The sequence below is a fragment of the Onychostoma macrolepis genome, chromosome 10 (genome assembly GCF_012432095.1).
Source record: "Onychostoma macrolepis isolate SWU-2019 chromosome 10, ASM1243209v1, whole genome shotgun sequence".
Classification (NCBI taxonomy): domain Eukaryota; kingdom Metazoa; phylum Chordata; class Actinopteri; order Cypriniformes; family Cyprinidae; genus Onychostoma; species Onychostoma macrolepis.
This window is the reverse complement of record NC_081164.1, coordinates 26624603-26644508: the sequence shown is the minus strand read 5'-3', so window position 1 is coordinate 26644508 and position 19906 is coordinate 26624603. Positions and strand designations below refer to the sequence as shown.

The window sequence follows — 19906 nt, the reverse complement described above, 5'->3', positions numbered from 1 at the left end:
TTTTCCCCTTTCATTTTCATAACAATAACCCGGTTAATTACCTCTTTATGTCTTTGACTCTGTCAGTTCTTCCTTCAGCGAACACTCGAGCTCCTGAACGCCCTGAAAACATGTGAATTATGGGATTATTGCGTCGCATGATAAAGTGAATCTCCGGGGTAAAGAACCTGCAGGACCAGACCAACCACCCGTCGCTTCTAGAAACGAGTGCAGCGGCACGGAGGAGGAGTAAACACACACACACACACACACACACACGACAAGAGAAGCACAGGAAACACCCCCGACACTCAGCCAAGCTCATTTCCTGCGCAGGGAAAGTTTGACTTGCCAGAACACGCTCGCATGACATAAACCTCCAGTGTTTGACATCCTTCCAACTATACCAGCGGCACGATATTCAAGCTTAACTCTACAAACACCACTGTCAGCGCAGATATCCAGCTATCACTGACGCTTTAACAACACTGACACATCTGAGATCCGTGGCTTTGAGGAGCAGGAGGCGAGCTGGGAACAGACAGTAGGGGAGGATGAGCAGATGCTTCAAACCCTCTTAAACCAATTTACAATGAAATACAACATTCACTGCGAGACAACGAACGACAGACGAGAGCTTAAAGAGCATAGTGTGTCTTCAGAGACTCCAGCTCCACACGCCACTATAACCTCTTCACTTAAATGTTTTAAGGCAATCTGGTTTAATCTGAAGGAAACTCTCTACTGAGGCTCAAGAACACGTCAATTACATACAATAGGGCCACACGATTCCAGTAAATAAAATAAATAAATAAATAAATAAAATGTAATACAGAACAAGCAGCTTTCAGAAGCGAAGTGCACAGTCAAACTGAAGCTTCCAGCTGTTAGATCATGCTGACATCCAGTGAACTACACCACAACCTTAGATCCGTTTGGTCTTGTATCCAAAACCTGTTAACAGCAAATCTCATCTGGTACCCAAAACTGTATTAACAGTCTTCAATCAGCCGAGAAGTTGACTGAGCAAAGCCAGGGAAGAGCAGAAGCAGGAGACAAAGCGATGATTTATTGTATAATCTTAGTTGTGAATGTTTCAAGGCTCAGACTTCATCTGACCAGTGTTATACCATGAAGCCATAGCAAAAGAAAATTACTGCCTCACAACATCGTTCAGTGACGATAAAAACCTTGAAAAGACAACATTCTCTTATCTTACTCATGAAGATAAAAAAAATAAAAATAATAATAAAAATAATCATAAGACTACACAACAACTACTTATGAAATAATATAAAAATGTGATCACTGAATGAATGAAGAATAAATGAATATAAAAAGTAAAACAACACGATGTAAGGTTGCAACAGACACAGGTTCCTTCGATCCTTCTCAGTGCTAGACGGCCAATGCATGTCCAACACTGCTGTCAATGAGGTGTGAAATTCAAAAGCAACTTCACTTTAAAAAAAATCTGAAGCATCTCCTCCCTCACCTGCAGTGTCATCCTGGTCTTTCCAGTTTTCAGACTTCTGGTATTTGAGAGAAGAACATTACAGCAATTAGACTTTACATTCATGTGAGGGAAAAAAATAAAATAAATAATAATAGTATTCACGTTGTTGCAGTTTGAAACATTGGCTTAAATAAAAAGAAAGAAAGAAAAAAAGATTCATATATACAGAGGGTAATATTTTTTTTAAACACTATATTACTAACTGGAAATAAATTGATTAAAAAAAAAAAATAAAAAAATAAAATAAAAACTTTAAAATAAAAGAGCTAATGACACAAACAAAAAAAACTGACTAGAGTTAAATATAAAAATAAGTGCTAATCTAAAATATTATGTAAACTATAACAGTTCATAATAAAATTCTACAGTAACACTGTTCACAGTATAGTGCAAGTGTTTGGCCACGCTGAGCGTTTCATCTCACCGAACTCTCCTGGACTGAACACTGAGACGTCGCTTCAGGCTGACGACTGGATTTCTGATGATGACCTGAAGAATCGCTGGCCGCGTGAGATCTGCATTACAAAACAAACCTTAATCATTCGCTCACGAAGCAAAACGAGAGCAGCAATAGAGCATTAACAAACACAAACCTGGTTTTAGAAGAAGTTCTCTTCATTTCGGTTTTCTTGGTCTTCATCTCTGCTGGACGAAACACAACACAAATGAAGCGCTCCGCTGCGGTCGCTCGCGGCTGAAGCCGTTCTGAAGGATCAGATGTTACCTTTGCTCTCCTGCAGCTCCATCTGGAATCGCTCGCACTGCTGCAGCAGGTCTTTCTGTCCCTCGGTGTCTGCGCTGCAGGCGTCCTGAGCCAGACGGTTAGCCGTCAGAGCTTTCTGATGTTCCCCCAGATAGAAGAGAGCATCACAGAAGCGGTAGTGACCCTGAAAGCCAAGGGAACACGTGACATGAAGCTGCGGATGTGATGGTGACAGAGTTTCATCACAGCTTCACCTGATTCACCGCAGAGCTGCACAATGACTCTGAACACTGAGCGTCTCTTTCACAGACTCTCTAAAGAAGAAGTCGCCATAGTTGGGTAACTCTGACAGTGGTGGAAGGAAGCTACAACTAACGCAGTTTTTGTGTTTCCTTTTGCTCCACCAGCAAAAGAATTCAGCTGGAACAGTACAATATTAAAGTAAACAAACATTTAAATTGCACATAAGGCAGTTTTTATAATAGAGTTCATTATATGAGCTTTCCTGTAGCTCAAATAGTAGAGCATGGCGCTAGCAACGTCAAGATCATGGGTTCGATTCCCAGGGAAAGCAAGAGCTGATAAAATGTAGAAACTGTAACTTGAATGCAATGTAAGTCGCTTTGGATAAAAGCGTCTGCTAAATGCATAAATGTAAATGTATATGGTAAATTATAATTACACCATTTTAATGATATGATTGTGTTTCTACTACAGTTTGTTTGTTGAAATATAAACATTTAAACAGCAGATGTCATAACTTGTTTTCATGATGGATTTATTCAAACATGCATTAAATACTGAAAGAGATTAAGTAAAAATACAGCATGTAATACAGTGCATATAGTTATTTTTCTAGCTGACTATTGAGTTTATGGACACTGAATGTCTTTCCTGTGGTAAACGTGACATTACTGAGCTCATGCAGTTGTACTGACGTCTTTCTGTGGTTGAAACGCTGACTGATCGATTACGTGATTCATGACTCATTTCAGTAAGTTAGGGTTCCCACTCTTTCATAAACACCAGTTTCAAGGACTTTTTAAAGTACCATTTATTTTATATCAAGCACCTCTCAAATTCACACGCCAGCATATGTAGTGTCATGAAAGACCTTACAGTACTTAACATTTCACTTACACTTAACATTTACATTAAAAATTTCAGAGTAATAATGTTTTGAATGTGTAGGTCAGGGCTATTCAATTGGCGGCCCACGGGCCGAACCCGGCCCCCGAGGTAATTTGTTCCGGCCCTCCAAGTAGCCTAGCGTGAAAAAGACATCTCTAGAATAAATTTAGTTCAGTCAGAAAACGGACCCTACAGTTATGAAGTGATGCGTCTGTTCAATGCTGCACGAGCTGGAGTCGAAGGCTGCGCAGAGCACGAGTCACGTGATGTTAAGCGAGTGGCGCGAGCAGCCTCTCTGGTGAGACGCGATGACTGACAGGACGATGATCATTTTTGTTAGTTTAATTTCATCTGTTTATTTCTTTCTTCGTTTTTCCCCCCCACACAAAAAATCGGGAAATTCAGTATAAAAATATTAACCCTGCTACAGCCTAGTTAGACAAAATGTCTCTTTCTACTTTGAAAAAAAGAAAAGTTGATGCAGAAAACAGGCAATTCAACAGCGAATGGACAGAGAAGTATTTGTTTACATCTGTCTGTGCTAAACCCGTATGTTTACTATGCAATGAGTGCATATCCGTGTGTAAAGAATATAACTTGAGAAGACATTTTAAGACTAGCCATGCTAGCTTTGACACCACATTCCCACTGGGCTCAGATGCTCGGCAGCAAAAAATTGGAGGGCTATCTGCATGCTATGAAAAAAGACGTCTTACCCTGTATGGAGCTTGTACAGAACAAGAGAGAGCGACGTCAGCATCCTTGCGAGTGGCATGGATATTAGGAAAAAAGAAAAGGCCATTTACCGATGCAGAGACTGTCAAGGAGTGTATGCTTGCGTCAGTTGAGGAGGTGGTTACAGACGAGAAAACCAGAAACAGCTTGCTTGATTCAATCAAGAAAATTCCATTATCAGACACCTCAACTATAAGGAGAGTGGAGGCCCTTGCATCGGATGTCTTTGAGACTCTCTTGGACGCACTGAAGCTGCCGGTAATGTCTCTTGCAGTGGACGAATCGACTGACAGCAGCGATGTAGCGCAACTTTGAGGAGAACAAGCTGGATTTGGGACGTATTAGCATGCTAGTAACTGATGGTGCGCCGGCAATGGTAGGCAGCATACAGGGCCTTTCTGCTCGTTTGGCGGCTGTGGTTCCGCAGCTAAGATCACTACATTGCCTTATTCACCAAAGTCTCTTGTGTGCAAAATTAAGCGGTGAGTTAAAAAGAGACCATGGACTCTACCATGGCTATTATTAACTTTATTTTATTGGTTGTACTTTCAGCTTACAACACCGCCTTTTTCGCCAGTTGTTGTCAGATATGTCGGCTCAATATAATGACTTGCTTATCCACAATGACATTAGATGGCTTAGTAAAGGAAACGCATTGAAACGATTTTGTGAACTAGAGGATGAGATCCTGGCGTTTCTCCGAAATTCAAAGCACAAACAGGCTCAAAAGTTTCTGACGCTTATGGAGAATGGGGAGGTTTCCGCTGCTGTTTGTTTCCTGGGTGACATCTTTCAACACTTGAATCAACTCAACAACAAGCTACAGGGCAGAGATCAAACAGTCATGCAACTTGAGGAGAAACTTCATGCATTTCAAAAAAAGCTCACACGTTTTTCTGCTGATCTAGGTCCTGGAAAAATGCTCCACTTCCCTACATTGCGCTCATCAGGTCAACAAATCACAGCGGTGATGACGGGTTTCATAGACGCACTGAAAACCAACTTTGCCAATAGGTTTGATCATTTTAGTATCCCCACTGAAGTGAGGAAATTTGTTAAGGACCCTTTCTGTGTGAATGTTGAGGGAGAGTTTGCATCAAAAGCAAAGGAGCTGGTAGTGTCATTAGATGAGGCGTCTTTACAACTTGAACTCATTGACATTCAGTCATCAGATGACCTGCGACAGTCATTACAGGTGGCAGGTTCTGAGATATTCTGGACACATGAAGTCAGCCAGAAGAAATTCCCTAATTCAAGGGGTCTCGCCATTTTTGTCCTCACAATGTTTGGCTCTACTTACACGTGCGAGTCATCATTCTCACACATGAATGCCATTAAAACGAGTATTTCGCGCATCTCTCACATCCCAGCACCTCCACCACTGTATGCGTATTGCGCTGACAACATATACACCTGATTTCTCTGCTCTTGCGAAATCTAAAAAATGCCATTTCTCTCATTAGAAGGGAGTCTAAATGTTTGCCAATTATTGAGATGGCTGTTGTAGTTTAAATAGGGCTACTGAAATTATTTACTTTAACAAAAAATGCCATAAAACAATATTATGTTTCATGTTATGAACTTTTTTGTTATGTGCACTTAAGTTTCATTTAAATGAGTTTCTAAATGAGTGCAATATGGCTCTTTGATTTGCCCATTTGAATGTAGAAAAAGCCTACTTGGGCATCTTACAATGCACTGATGTTGTTGTAGTTTCAAAATACAACATTTGAATATGTTTGAATGTAGAAAAAGCCTACTTGGGTGTCTTAAGGTGCAAAAATACAACATATGGGCTCCTATATTGCTGTTGTGTCACTCATATTGCAAGCCATATCTCTCCGGACCCTCATTTGGGATGCTTTTCATGAACCGGCCCCCATGACAAACTAATTGAATAGCCCTGGTGTAGGTTTCATAAATTTAGACCGTTTTGAGCAATTTAATGAAATCCACTGAAGTTAATACTAGTAATATTCAAATACAATTTCTAAAATATTGATAAAATATGCAAACTGGTTTTTGCTGTAGTTCTTGTACAAGAATTAAATTTGAAAGAATTTGCCAACTTTTAAATTAATAAAAAGTGGTTAAATGTTGTAATAACACTGTAAAACCTGTTAACATTAAAAATTTGCACACTCTCTCAATAGAGACGTTACTCATTAATAAATAACTCAAGTCAAAGTTATTATTTTTCATCTTTGACCGAGAGGAATGCAGGTGCTCAAACATGCAGTTGCTCAAAATTTCAATATTTTAAAAAAATGTTTCATGAACATTTTAAACCTTGTACATGTGCAAATCTGCAAAAAAATAAAATAAAAAAAGAAAGAAAAGAAATAAAAAAAATAGGACTTTCTATTTGCTTTTAAACTGTACACGCATTTCACTAAGCTGTTTTTCTTATTTTTCCAAGTTCTACATTTTCTCCTTAGCTCCACGTCGCTGTAAGTTCTGGGAGTTCATTTTTAGTCCGTCTCCTGTCCTGAAAAGTCTGTCTTGCAGAGATTGACTAAAAATGAGCTCCTAAAACTTACTGCTATTGTTGGGGACACTTAATTTCTAGCGATTATCGCCGATTTGATTGCACAGATACTATTTAAACTAGCTCAGTTTAGACAATGACATCTCTGAATTCAATAATGAAATGCCTAAATGAAAATTGAGTGTTTAATCTTATCATTATACATTACTGACACTCTATCCTCCAATTTGATACTGTTAAGTGCTTTGACACAATCTGTATTGTAAAAGCGCTATATAAATAAAGGTGACTTGACTTGACTTGCTATTCTGGAAGATAAATTCTTCAAACAGTGGCACAAGAGGATGTGATGCTGGTCCTTCAAGAGTCACTCTCAACTTATCCGTCTATAAAGCCTATTAAAAATTTGTCTTCATGTATTTCACAACACTTCAGCATGTTATTCTTATTAAGTGAGGGTTATTTTTTAGGATTTTTTACCCAAGCAAAGTCTCTGAGAACTTGACAGCTTGTAATTCTGGAGACTCCAGGAAGTTCTGGAAAATGGTGGCGCTGGAGAATAAAGATTTGATGGTTTACACCTAATTCTTCACATTAATTCTTAATTATCTTGCAGTTACCGTGTGTCTTTTCTTCTCCACCTGTTTTTATCTGACCCTGCTGACCCAGTGAGCATTTCACTGACCAATGGTCATGTCTTAACTTTACAATTTCTGTATTGCATTAGTTTTGAATATTTCTCATTGGGGATTTAATCATTTTTGACTTTTCAGTTAAATCTCTTTTTTGGCTCATTTCATCTGTAAAAGAAAACGTGCCTAATAATTCTGCACACATGAATATAAGGAGATTTTCACTTCCAGCCTTCATGGACAATTATATAATCACTTTATTGTATTTTGATTAAATACAAAATTAATAGTAGTTATTAAGATCGATGTGGTTTGGAATTGGTAAAATGTGCTTGGAAAAAATATGATCAGAATATCAAGGTGCCTAATAATTACGCACGCACTGTAAGATGTGCTCACTTTACACAGAGTGCGTGTGATCGCAAAATCGAAAGTGAAAGTGAACTGTGAGCGCTCATTCAAATGTGATTTCAATACCCCACATATTAATAGCGTGAAAATTATATACAATATTAGGATGTTTGCGGGAGCGGGCGGTGGTCAGAAACTCAGCGGGAGCGGCTTAAGAAAACTCTAGGCTGTTTGTTTGTTTTTTCACGATACCCCATCTCCACCCCAATCATTTGTGCCGTTTCCTTCTGTCTTTGACAGCACATATAGGACAATTTTTGAAATAGCAAAATTTAATTCAAGCACTTTCAAGGACCTATGTTTGCTTTCAAGTACTTTCCAGGCCTTGAATCCATATGTCTGAAATTCAAGTACTTTCAAGAAGTGTGGGAACCCTGGTAAGTTGTTTTCTTTCTTTCAACACCTCCTGATGTTCATCCATGTTTATTTGCTGTTATAACTAGCAGTAAAGAGGGATTATCTCTTCATTTCTCTTCATTTGAAAGCTGAGACTTTGTTTATCATCAAAAGTAACAAAGTACAAAGATTATTGTGATTTGTTGGATGGGAGGTGCTACAAATAACGTTTCATTGAGTTTTGTTCTTGTATCAACTGAAAACACCATAGATCATTATCAGTTCATCAAAATGAGAATTGATACAAATATTTTCAACTCCATGTGCAACTGATGATGCTGATGATGAAGGCAGTGTTTTCGGTGAACCAGCACTTACCTTGGCCCAGTCTGGCTGTAATATAATGGCTCTCTTTCCGTCTCCAACTGCTTTCCTGAAAACAGTTCCCACAATCAGTAACGCCGCTAAATCGTGTTCTTGATTGTCGTGTATGGTTTGCGTTAAACTCACAGATATTTCTCCAAGCGAATGTAGCAGAGCGCTCTGTTCCCGTACAGGATGTGATTGCTTGGGCTGAAAACAGAGCGGACAGACGAACATTCGATTAAAACAGAGGAAACTGACGTGGACTGGGAATTAAAGAAGTGTTGTTCCATCACTTACTGGTATTTAATGGCTTTGGTGTACCACTTCAACGCCAGATCATATTTCTTCTTCTGAAATTGCTCATTTCCTTTGTTTTTCATATCTTCGCTTTTCTGGAATGAAAACGGAGTTAAAAGACAGTATCCCATTTCTGTCCCATATCCACTTAATAGAGCAGAACTTACACAGCAATCAGAGTCAATCATAATTCATATAGATTTTAATAATCTTATGAATGCAGTGTGTTAAATATGGAAACAAACATGTTATTTGATCTTAAAGACTCTCACCGATAAAGTCCAAGGGTCCGGCTCTGATTTCAGCTCCTCGATGGCTTTCTTTTTACTGCACGAAATCACCTGAAGATAACGTGAATCTGTGGGGCCAGACGTTCGTTAGTCAGTGCTAATGAGCACAAACAGGATCCATCATGAAGCTCACAGATGCTGACAGCACAGAATCACTGCTGAGATACTATCATAGCTTTCATTAAAACTTTGAATTAGATTGTTTATATTTTCTTTCATTTGTTGTATATTTTTTTCCTATGTAAACTGTATATTTTCTTTAATGTTTATCATTTTATTTTGTTAAAGTTAACAATTTTGTTGTGCTTTTGTCAGTTTTATTATATATATATATATATATATATATATATATATATATTAGTGCTGTCAATCGATGAAAAAATTTAAATCGCGTTAATCACAGTTGTGGACTGTGATTAATCACAAATTTAAAATACTAGGATTTACCTGTAAATGTGTTGAAAAAGAAATGCATGACAAACTAGTTTAAGGAAACCGAACCTTTCACACTTCCGCCAGGTATGAGACATAATCCTTATTATTCTTTTGTTTTTATTCAGCCATTATCAGCCTTTAAACTGGCAATAACACGTTTACCAAGCCACATTGCTTCAATCCCAGTATACATTTACCCAACTATTATCAAAAGTATTTCTAAATAAATACATCAAAACATTTCTTGCGACCTTACGTGAAGTATTATGACAAAATGCGTTATGAAGAAGAATTGGACCTGTTCTGCAGCTGCATTAGAGCTAATATTAGCATCATGCTACATAAGACAGTTTATGAGATTAATAGTCTTTTACTCAGAACTTACTTCAAACCACCATCGAGTGTTTGCAATAACTTCCTTTTACGATCACATGTGGAATTTGGTCATTTACCATTGTTAAAATATGCTATTTATAGCCTTTTATATCGCTGCACAAATTACCATTTCAGACGTACATCATTTTAAAAAATCACATACAGACCATATCTATCGTAATCGTGTGTTTATTATCTTATATAATCTATAGTGGCTGTTGTCGTGTTTATTTCTGCTGTTTAAAAGCCTTAACATGTATGCTCTGCTGAAACTCACGTTGTTTGTGATGTTACAACCGCCTCTCCGTTCTTAAGTTGCCAGGGATACATTTCAAGTATAATACACATTAGTAAAAGGATCTATTTTAATTTTTATTTGTCTATATACACTTTGGGCGGCCACAGTACATTATAAAAGTAGCCCACAAAACCGCAAACCACGGCTCTGTAATTTTTTCCCGCGACTGTAATTTCAAAGTAGCCCACTTGTGCCGCTACCCTGGCAACACTGTGCTGTACCCTCATCACACAATGATAGATAACCTTCCATGCTGCGATGACGGGAAGTTGGGGTCAAACCTTATCAAACGATTAATCTGCGTTAAAAAAATATTAACACGTTAAAAATTTTTGATTAATCAATGCATGCTGATGAACTTTTATCATAGTTTATGGTCATATGGTAACGAAAGTGTTCAACATTCAACCCGTTCTTTTTCATGAGTATTACTTGTGATTTAAATTCAGGAATTCCTTTTTTCGTGCGCTTTCACTTTCAAATTCGCGATCTTGGTGTCACGTTTTACAAGAAAAGATAATTGTCTGTTTTGCTTATATCTATACACCTTTCACTTTTTAAGACTAATGCAAAAGATGGATTCATTGTTATTCTTAATTAAAAAGCACAACAACAAAACAATAGGCTACAATGACAAACTACCTTACAATAATATTTATTAAAAAAAATGAATAAGACAAGGCATGGCATAGGATACATCACATGCTGTATTATATACCGACGAATAAATTACAGAATGTTTAGGAAACACTGAGGAATCAAATTAATAATAATATTTTAAAAAATTAAGGAAAGCCTCCATAGCGTAACTTGAGGTAAACAGCAAAGATAACAAGCTTCTCAAAACGAAAACAAAAAGAAAAGTAAAACTAAACTGGCTGTCGCTGACAGGACTTGCATGTTCTACAAGAATACCAACATGTTCACCTTTTCTGGTTTAAGAAGCGGTCTTTTACTTTAGCTTGAAAACAAAATCCTCTGTTGCGCTCCATCCGTGCTGGCGCGGCGAGTATAAACCAGGCTCTACACGTGAAGCGCTCGCACTGAAAGTGCCTCTCTTCACGTGATCAGTGAAATCTGACTCCTGCTACAGCGCGCGCTGTATGAAGCAGACGCTTTGGAGCTGCGCAGACCATGCACTCGCACACGTGCGACCACGTCAAATTTTTACTCGCACATTCTCAAAAAGTGGTCGCAGTCTAGAGCCCTGCCTGAACATGTTAAATATCTCTAGTACTGGAAATGAAACTCACACTCGTTGAAGACGAAGCGAAGCGTCCGGTAGCGAATCTCCACCGATCCCAGATCCTTCAGCTTCTTACCGATGTCAGGAGCTCCATAGTCCTGCAGCCAACCGATGGCTTCAGGCAAACAATCCTTCTCCTGCAGACAGACCTGCAGACAGACCCGCAGACAGACCCGCGTCAGAACACACACAAACACACACACACGTGTTTACCGCAGCGGTGCAGCAACGTACCTCAGAAAAGAAGCTGCTTAGGGACACCACGGCTTGGGCATTCATCTCCATGTCCGGGTAAGACAGCTGAACAAAACAAGACACAACATCAGACCTGAAAGTGTCATGAAACCCTAAAACACATTTTTTGAGATGTTAACATATGAACAATGAAAGTGTGTTGCACATGAGTGAAAACAACTTTAGCACTCATTACGTCTGCTATTATTAGGGTAAAAGTGGTTATTCTTTCATTTTTTAAATTTTGTTCTTCCGGTTTAAAAAGCAAAGTTGAACAAACATCACAAAAAGTGGCGTATATGCGTTAATTTGCAGTGGTGATTGGCCGCCGTGGCTGGCGAGTACGTGTCCAAGTCATCAGTTATCCGAGCTTTTCTCAGTATTATTCATGAGAATGAAGTCTTACGATCCAATCAGAGCCCTGTTTTATGCATGGGGTCGTCTTACACGGGCTCTCTCTGGAAGCGCACTGCATTCGCAATGAAATGGATAATTTTATAATCAAATTCATAAATATCAAACCTTTTTAACGTCATTAAATGTAGATACTGAGTGACTGATAACATCTTTGTTATGGGATACACTTGTTGGCTCACAGTGAGTTCACAGCTTTAACGTACGTTTGCTTTATTTAAGTTTACCTCAGATTTATTTTCAAGGACTGAGGTAAACTATCTGTTGTTGCTTTATGCATGGCTATAAGGCCGTCGCGGCTAGTTAGGACAAAACCCCTGATTAACATGGAAAAGAAACCTTTTATTGCATGTCGCGCCGTCGCATCACGTGTAGTTAGGACACAGTGTTACAGCGAAGAACTCAAATCTCATGAAAGAGCCTCAGCTGAAAGCCACGATGGGTTTAACAACAATCGCTGTGCAGATCATAGTTCATATCTGGACCGGAGCAATTGTGTTTCAAGTTTATGTGAACATATTTCATATTCTCTCGTGCTCTGAACATGAACCGGCACTGTGTATGCGCACGTCTTCATCAAATGGAAGACGCACAAATAAGCGCTCTGATACAGCGGTACGTCTGATTATGAGCGTGATGACACGACGGATTATTGTGATAACAGCAAACGATACAGACCAAAAATATAGAGAGTAAACAGAAAGTAACTGCTTTTATTCTTTCTGTTTTAAAGGCATTTTAATATTCATTTGTGTGTATAATGAGGTCTGTGTTTTATTGGTTGTTTTCTCCCCTCTTCACTCCCACTTTTCCACAGTTTTACATGCCCACTTCTGGAGTCTTTTTCAGATCTAAGGTGTGAGAGACCAGTGCTGAAACGGGGTTTCATGACACTTGAACCGGTGAAGGATCAGTGAACGTTCATCAGGACGGATACGTACGCCTCTCTCCATGGCATCCAGAATGCTTTCCAGAATCTCAATCTTCTCAAGCCTCTTCAGACTCAAATCATTCGACACACTGAAAGACAGACAATGAAAACCAATTATTAGGGCTGGGTGATTTTTTTTTTTTTTTAGAAGTTATTGATTCATTTAAGAAAAAAAAAACGTGTGGCCAAGTATGGTGACCCATACTCGGAATTTGTGCTCTGCATTTAACCCATCCAAGTGCACACACACACACACACACACACACACACAGTGAACACACATCCAGAGCAGTAGGCAGCCAATGCTGCGGCACCCGGGGAGCAGTTGGGGGTTCGGTGCCTTGCTCAAGGGTCTCACCTCAGTCGTGGTATTGAAGGAGGAGAGAGAGTGCTGGTTATTCACTCCCCCCACCTACAATCCCTGCCGGACCTGAGACTCGAACCTGCAACCTTTGGGTTACAAGTCCGACTCTCTATCTATTAGGCCACGACTGCTAAAAAAAAACATTTGAATGTAATGTTTTGCCACAATGGTTTTGAATTAAAATATTAGTTAAGAGAAACAAAAATTTCCGAGTGCATGACGTGCAGCTGATGAAGTGCTCACTGAAGGAGCGCAACACAGAACATATCACTTAGTGGTAAAACGGATCAACGAAAAAAAAAACAGTGCACGTATTCTCTTTTGCTTGAATGGTTTCAAATTGTTTGAATGGGTAAATTGGCAAGACAAAATACGTGCAAATGATAAACTTTCACTCTATGATGGTTAAACTTAACAGTTAACCTGTGAATCACATGCATGCTGAACCGTGGGGTCTGGTCCGCACGGATCATCTACAATCTGTTGCACCCCTAATATCACTAGTTCTGAATAGTTCTCAAATAGTTTAATAAAATCCCTTCCTGGATTCACATTTTTCACTCGCTGTTAGAGGTGAAACAGATCGTAGTTGATCATTTGCATGTGTTTTTAAGTCTAGCCGATGTAAGTGTTTTAACCCTTGTGCGGTCTTCATTTTGGGTTGTGTACTTATGGTCTTTGGGGTCTCTGGAGACCCCAGGCAACAAAATGTAATTTTGTAGCAAAATAGTTGGGGTTTTTTTAAACCAGTGTTTATTAATGTTTTTACTCCACATTTGTGTAGGTTTTGGAGGATTTATGATATATTTTTTAATTTATATAAATAAATTAAAAAATATTTTTTATTCAAAAAACAGCTTTTTATGTAAATTTCACTTAATAAAAGACCCACATTTCTAACTTTCATTCATGGGGATAACATGGATCATTTCACATGGTTTAGTGTAAAATTTTTGTCCATATTTTGGAAATTGCAGTTTCAAAAGTAAAAATTATCATTTTTACCACTAGATGGCTGCAGAGCTCCACTATTTACTATTTGCTATTTGACCAACTGAAAGATATCTTTTCACAAGTTTTTTTCAGTTGGATTCATATCTACATATTGTGAAATCACAATTATAACAATAAAAATGATTTGTCAAAGTTTTGCATTTTTAGAACTGAAAAAAAAAATCAAATTTTCAATAATGTTACATAATGATTCGAATCAAACCTGAACAAGATGTTAATGATAATTATGATATAATTTTCAAATTGTGTGTGTGTGTGTGGGGGGCGGGGGGGTTGGGGTGTGATTGCGTGTGTGTGCATTGTCGATGTGTCAGTATCACCAATTTATTTTTGTGGTGGCTCTGCATTTCAGATTATTTTATTTGACAAATTATAAAAGAGCAGTTTTTTTTAGTCTCACAAATTTATTCCTCTGTGTTTGTGTGTGTGACTGTATGTGTGTTCACAGCATGATCATTTTGCAATATTGGAAGTGTGACACTTCATTTCTGTCCATGTGTGTTCTGTGTTGTTTCTGATTTTGAGGATGAATTTTGTCCATTTTCTATGCGGGGTCTCTTCAAATAAAATAATCCAAAATGCAAAACCACCACAAAAATAAATTGGTGACACTGACACATCGACAATGCGTGCGCGCACACACACACACACACGAATAAATTTGTGAGACCATAAAAACTGCTTTCTTATAATTTGTCAAATAAAATAATCCAAAATGCAGAACCACCACAAAAATAAATTGGTGACACTGACACATCAACAATGCACACCTAACGCACACACACACACACACTTAAAATTATATGAAAAACAGATGATTGAAATAAATGATAAACTCTAAAGACTCCAACCTTTCTCTTTGTAACATCTTGTTGAGGTTTGATTCAAATCATAATGTAACATTATTGAAAATTTGATTTTTTTCAGTTCTAAAAATGCAAAACTTTGACAAAAATCATTTTTATTGTTATAATTGTGATTTCACAATATGTAGATATGAATCCAACTGAAAAAACTTGTGAAAAGATATCTTTCAGTTGGTCAAATAGCAAATAGTAAATAGTGGAGCTCTGCAGCCATCTAGTGGTAAAAATGATAATTTTTTACTTTTGAAACTGTAATTTCCAAAATATGGGCAAAAATTTTACACTAAACGATGAAATGATCCATGTTATCCCCATGAATGAAAGTTAGAAATGTGGGTCTTTTATGAAGTGAATTTGACATAAAAAGCTGTTTTTTGTATAAAAACCTATATAAAAATGTCTTTTAATTTATTTATATAAATTTAAAATATATCATAAGTCTTCCAAAAACTACACAAATGTGGAGTAAAAACATTAATAAACAGAGTAAAATTACATTTGTTTTAAAAAAATATATATTTTGTTAAAAAATTACATTTTGTAAAAGACCATAAGTGTAACTTTTTGTTTCACACTAACATAAAACCAAGAAATCATTCCAATTTTATTTTTTATTTGTAGATCTAGAAAGTGTTGACGACCGTACAAAGTCTTATGCCATTTGGAAAAAGAGAACTTTTTTTTTTAAATTTAGCAAACTTCATTTGCGGGTCAAAAAGACCCCGAAGAACGCACAAGGGTTAAACCATTCAAGCACAAGAGGAGGTCAATTCAGTACTCGTGCACTGTTATTTGCAAACACAAACTCAAAGCATACACAGAGAGAGCTTCATTTTAGCGCATACACAGAATTGATTCATTGCATATCCTTGCGCTTGAACACACTAAATTATCTCAAAACGTCCGTCATGGCAAGTATTGAAATGAACATAAACAGAAAGAAATGACATGTGAATCATATTAAATCCGTCTTAAAGGGACAGCAGCCTATAAACACCTGCTGCTGTCTGTGTCCTTAATGTTAAAGGGGTCATCAGATGCCCATTTTTTAATATGATTCTTTAGGGTCTTAATGAAAAGTCTATAACATACTTTGGTTAAAATATCTCAATGGTAGTGTAAAAAACACCTTTTTTACCCTGTCAAAATCAGCTCTGTTTTCAGCAAGCCGTTTTAGGCCATGTTGCTTTAAATGCTAATGAGCTCTGCTGACCCCGCCTCTCTCTTCAGTGGAGTGAAGAGCAGTACTGTTTACTTCAGCCGCGAAACTGGCTAACTAGCACATTATTAGGAAAGGTGATTTGCAAAGATTCATAAAAAACCCTTATACTCACTTCTTCTGTAGGTGAGGGTGGATCATGAATGATTTGTGTGAAATAAGACGCATTTAGGCAGATCTGGATTGGCGCATTCACTTCAAAGCGAAAGTAATGTTAATCCTCTGCGTCATCAGCAGCTTAGATATCGCTAGTAACTGACGACTGCTATATTTATTATTACATCCAACAACTAAACACTTCAATCGCTTAATCGGAGACATTCTTGTTTTCCCCTGCACCGATAGACAGCTCTCAGATCACTAAGGGCGGGTCTAAGATAAGACGTTCCTGTCAATCAACTATCATGGGAGGGGCCTGTACAGAACTACGTCATTCTGACAGGAATCTCCGAACAGCCTGATTTTAGAAAGGGGATTTTAAAATAGGGATTTAAAAAAAAAAAAAAAACTCTGGGTGTATTTTTATCATTATAGGATGGATGGGTACCCACACTTCCAACACACATTTATGTTCAAACAACTTGTAAAGTGAATTTTGCATCCGATGACCCCTTTAATCAAACAAAACAACTTTAACAATGATTAATCTACATTTAATTTATACAGTGAACACCATGCAGTATTATTTAACACTTAACCATTACATTTCTGTGAAAATTAAAAGTTAAACCTCATTTTATTTGTAACTTTGTTCTAGTTTATTTACCTAGGCTATGCATGTAATGTTTATTAGTGATCGACCGATATTGATATATTGTTTTTTTTTTTATAACCGATACCAATTATTTGCATGTTTACGTGCCCGATATGCAGACCCAATATTTATTTACTGTTATAAAGTAAATAAATGACTGAAAGGAGGAAAAACCAAAGTGAAGTATGGACTCACTTTGAGTCCAGAAAGCCCATCTCCACGGCCCAGAAGGTGGTGGGGTGATTGTCCTGCTGTCTCAGGAGGATATGCCACCAAAACACAGACACGTGCATCAGATGACCCACGTGCTTCTTCACCTCAGGCTTTATCTTGGCCCAGCGCTCATATATGACGTCTGTAAAGCACAGCTACACTGAAACACATGCAGTGCCGATCATAATGATAAAGAGAGTCGTGCAATCACTCACTGGGCGGCTCCATGTGAATGTACGGGAACTGGCTCTGATAGATCTGAGTGAGAAACAGTGAATCATGGGTGTGTTCAGCACAGGCTGACGCCTTCGTCTCAATTCTACTCACGATCTTGGTTCGGTGTCGCATCACTTCTGCTCCTTCCTCCTGATCCGAGTCTTCGGAGTCTGACATCCTTACGAAACACAAAAACACAGCATTCAAGCTTAAGACTCCCTTTGGACCAGATTACACTTCTTCAGTTACATCAAAAGAGGTTTGTTTCCCACAAAGCACCTCATCTGAGCCACACCCACTTCCAGGCCAGTGTTGCCAAGTCATTTAGCATGTTGCCATGTATTTTACTCCTTGGAACACACCACAAGATAATCAGGCTGATTTTTGGGCTGATTTCTCCCCTTCTGACAATCCTGGGTAATGTCCCAATTGGTGGTTCTACAGATTATTTGATCAGATTTCCCTGCGGTGTGATGTGTGTTAAGAGTGACTGAATCTGCTCGGAAGAACGTCGGAGGCGCCCCGATCACGAATCATAAATATTCAACATTGAATATTTATGATCAGAAATCCTGATGTGTGTGTGTGGGGGGGGGGAACCCGAGGACACCACACATTATAGGAGCAAAACGGTTAAACCTAGGATTTTTCCCCTTCATGTTTGTGGTCTCTCACATTTTGAACATCTTATAAGATTTTAAAAATCTTTTAGTGTGTACCCAGCATTACCCGGGGGACCCCCGAAAAGCGATTGGGCGGGTTTTGCTGTGAAAACCTGGCAACCCTGCTTCCCAGTGTTGCAAAGTCCGCGGTTTCCCCACAGAATTGGGCTACTGTAATCGACCCCAATAACGTGATTTTAGCCCATAAAATGCGAATTTCATCCCGCGAACCTCGCCACAAAACATGTATTTTACACCCCGGAACACGATTTTTATCGGGGAACCCCCTCGGAATGCGATTGGGCTAGTTTTGGAGTAGCAATTGTGCGGGTTTTGTTGTGACAACCTGGCAACACTGTTCCAGACACAATATTACAACAAATCAGCACAGTATGGAAACAACAACACACGCTAACGAGGCAGCTCGATTCTATGTCACATATGAAGTTCCAAGTTCATTTATTTATAACGCAGATTTAAATACAGCCATATGAAGCCTGATTTGTGTGACTCAGAGGCCGGTTCCTCCACCTGAGCGCCTCTGATGGAGGTTTTCCCTCAGCTCGTTTGATTTGAATGTTTGTCGTGAAAAGCGTCTGAAACCGAGTATCGCTAACAGTCGGGCCTCGCTTTTACTTTAACAAAGCACAACACCTGCTTCTTGCCGACACGAGAACTAACACGTTTAATGATCAATCAGATGAACTTCTTCGGGAAGTTAAACGCGACATGTCTGTGCCGCAGATGTTTACCTCAATTAATTAACGTTGCAGATGTTTGCCTGAAACGTCGCTGTCGCGCAAACACCTGAAGTAGGTTTTTATCGTGAGACATCCTGCGGTGTTGTGAATGTTATTAACGGTGTTTATTACCTGTTTTTTTTGGGCAAAGCGCTGCTTGATTGTTTCCTGGTATTAGCCGTTGGTTTCTCTCACGCATGAACAGCAGCGCGAGAGCGAGCGCGAGCAGGCGGGAAAAGCGTTCCCGCCCTCTGGTGTTCCCGCCGAGTATAGCGTTCGATCTGATTTTTTTTTTTTGCAAAAATATAATTCTATACAGAACATAGAACATTTGTGGGAATACAGAGGAGAGAGAAAATAAAAAAATACAATTTACTTAAAAACCGTTCTATAATACGAGCTTTTTAACTGGAGGAGATAATAAATGTAGATCAGAAGCTAATATTTTGCAGCTGGGTTTAAATTTTATGTATCTAGCTTTGTGGATATGGTATTTACCCATCATACATATAAAGTTTAAGACATCATTTAACCCCTTATTGACAGAAATATCAGATTACTGATAGAAACACTACAGAGCTGGTGGAACACAAGAAATAGAGAAGATGATATTTGAAGCCACAATTGTTTAGAATAATATAATAAATAATAAACAATAAACATGACCGTGGACCATAAAACCAGTCATAAGGGTCCATTTTTGGACATTTAGATTTATACATCACCTGAAATCTGCATAAATAATCTTTCCATTGATGTATGGTTTGTTAGGATAAAATCTGGAATCTGAGGGAGCAAAACAATCTAAATATTGAGAAAATCTCCTTTAAAGTTGTTCAAATGAAGTTCTTAGCAATGCATATTACTAATCAAAAATGAAGTTTTGATATATTTACGGTAGGAAATTTACAAAATATCTTCATGGAACTTGATCTTAATATCCTAATGATTTTTGGCATAAAAGAAAAAAGTATAATTGTGACCCATACAATGTATTGTTGGCTATTGCTACAAATATACCTGCTGCTTATGACTGCTTCT

General features: G+C 38.2%; 1 protein-coding gene across 5 annotated transcripts in view; it reads right to left on the bottom strand.

The window, feature by feature from the left end:
- The window catches only part of ttc3 (tetratricopeptide repeat domain 3), a 48996-nt gene that overhangs the window by 27222 nt on the left and 1868 nt on the right, over positions 1–19906 (bottom strand). Inside the window, exons 1-16 of one of the 5 annotated variants that reach the window (XM_058789100.1) lie at positions 18998–19127; positions 17575–17641; positions 17463–17505; positions 17230–17389; positions 12828–12906; positions 11473–11538; positions 11246–11387; positions 8867–8952; positions 8595–8689; positions 8442–8504; positions 8310–8364; positions 2220–2382; positions 2089–2140; positions 1920–2010; positions 1475–1511; positions 42–102 (exon numbers count right to left, since the gene is read on the bottom strand). In XM_058789100.1, coding sequence (XP_058645083.1) covers positions 42–102; positions 1475–1511; positions 1920–2010; positions 2089–2140; positions 2220–2382; positions 8310–8364; positions 8442–8504; positions 8595–8689; positions 8867–8952; positions 11246–11387; positions 11473–11538; positions 12828–12906; positions 17230–17389; positions 17463–17505; positions 17575–17640 — 1259 coding nt within the window. In that variant the 5' untranslated portion in view covers position 17641; positions 18998–19127. Of the gene's footprint in view, positions 1–41; positions 103–1474; positions 1512–1919; positions 2011–2088; positions 2141–2219; positions 2383–8309; positions 8365–8441; positions 8505–8594; positions 8690–8866; positions 8953–11245; positions 11388–11472; positions 11539–12827; positions 12907–17229; positions 17390–17462; positions 17506–17574; positions 17642–18877; positions 18942–18997; positions 19128–19906 lie in introns of those variants that run through there. The other 4 variants (XM_058789096.1, XM_058789099.1, XM_058789097.1 and 1 more) reach the window with 4 other exon arrangements.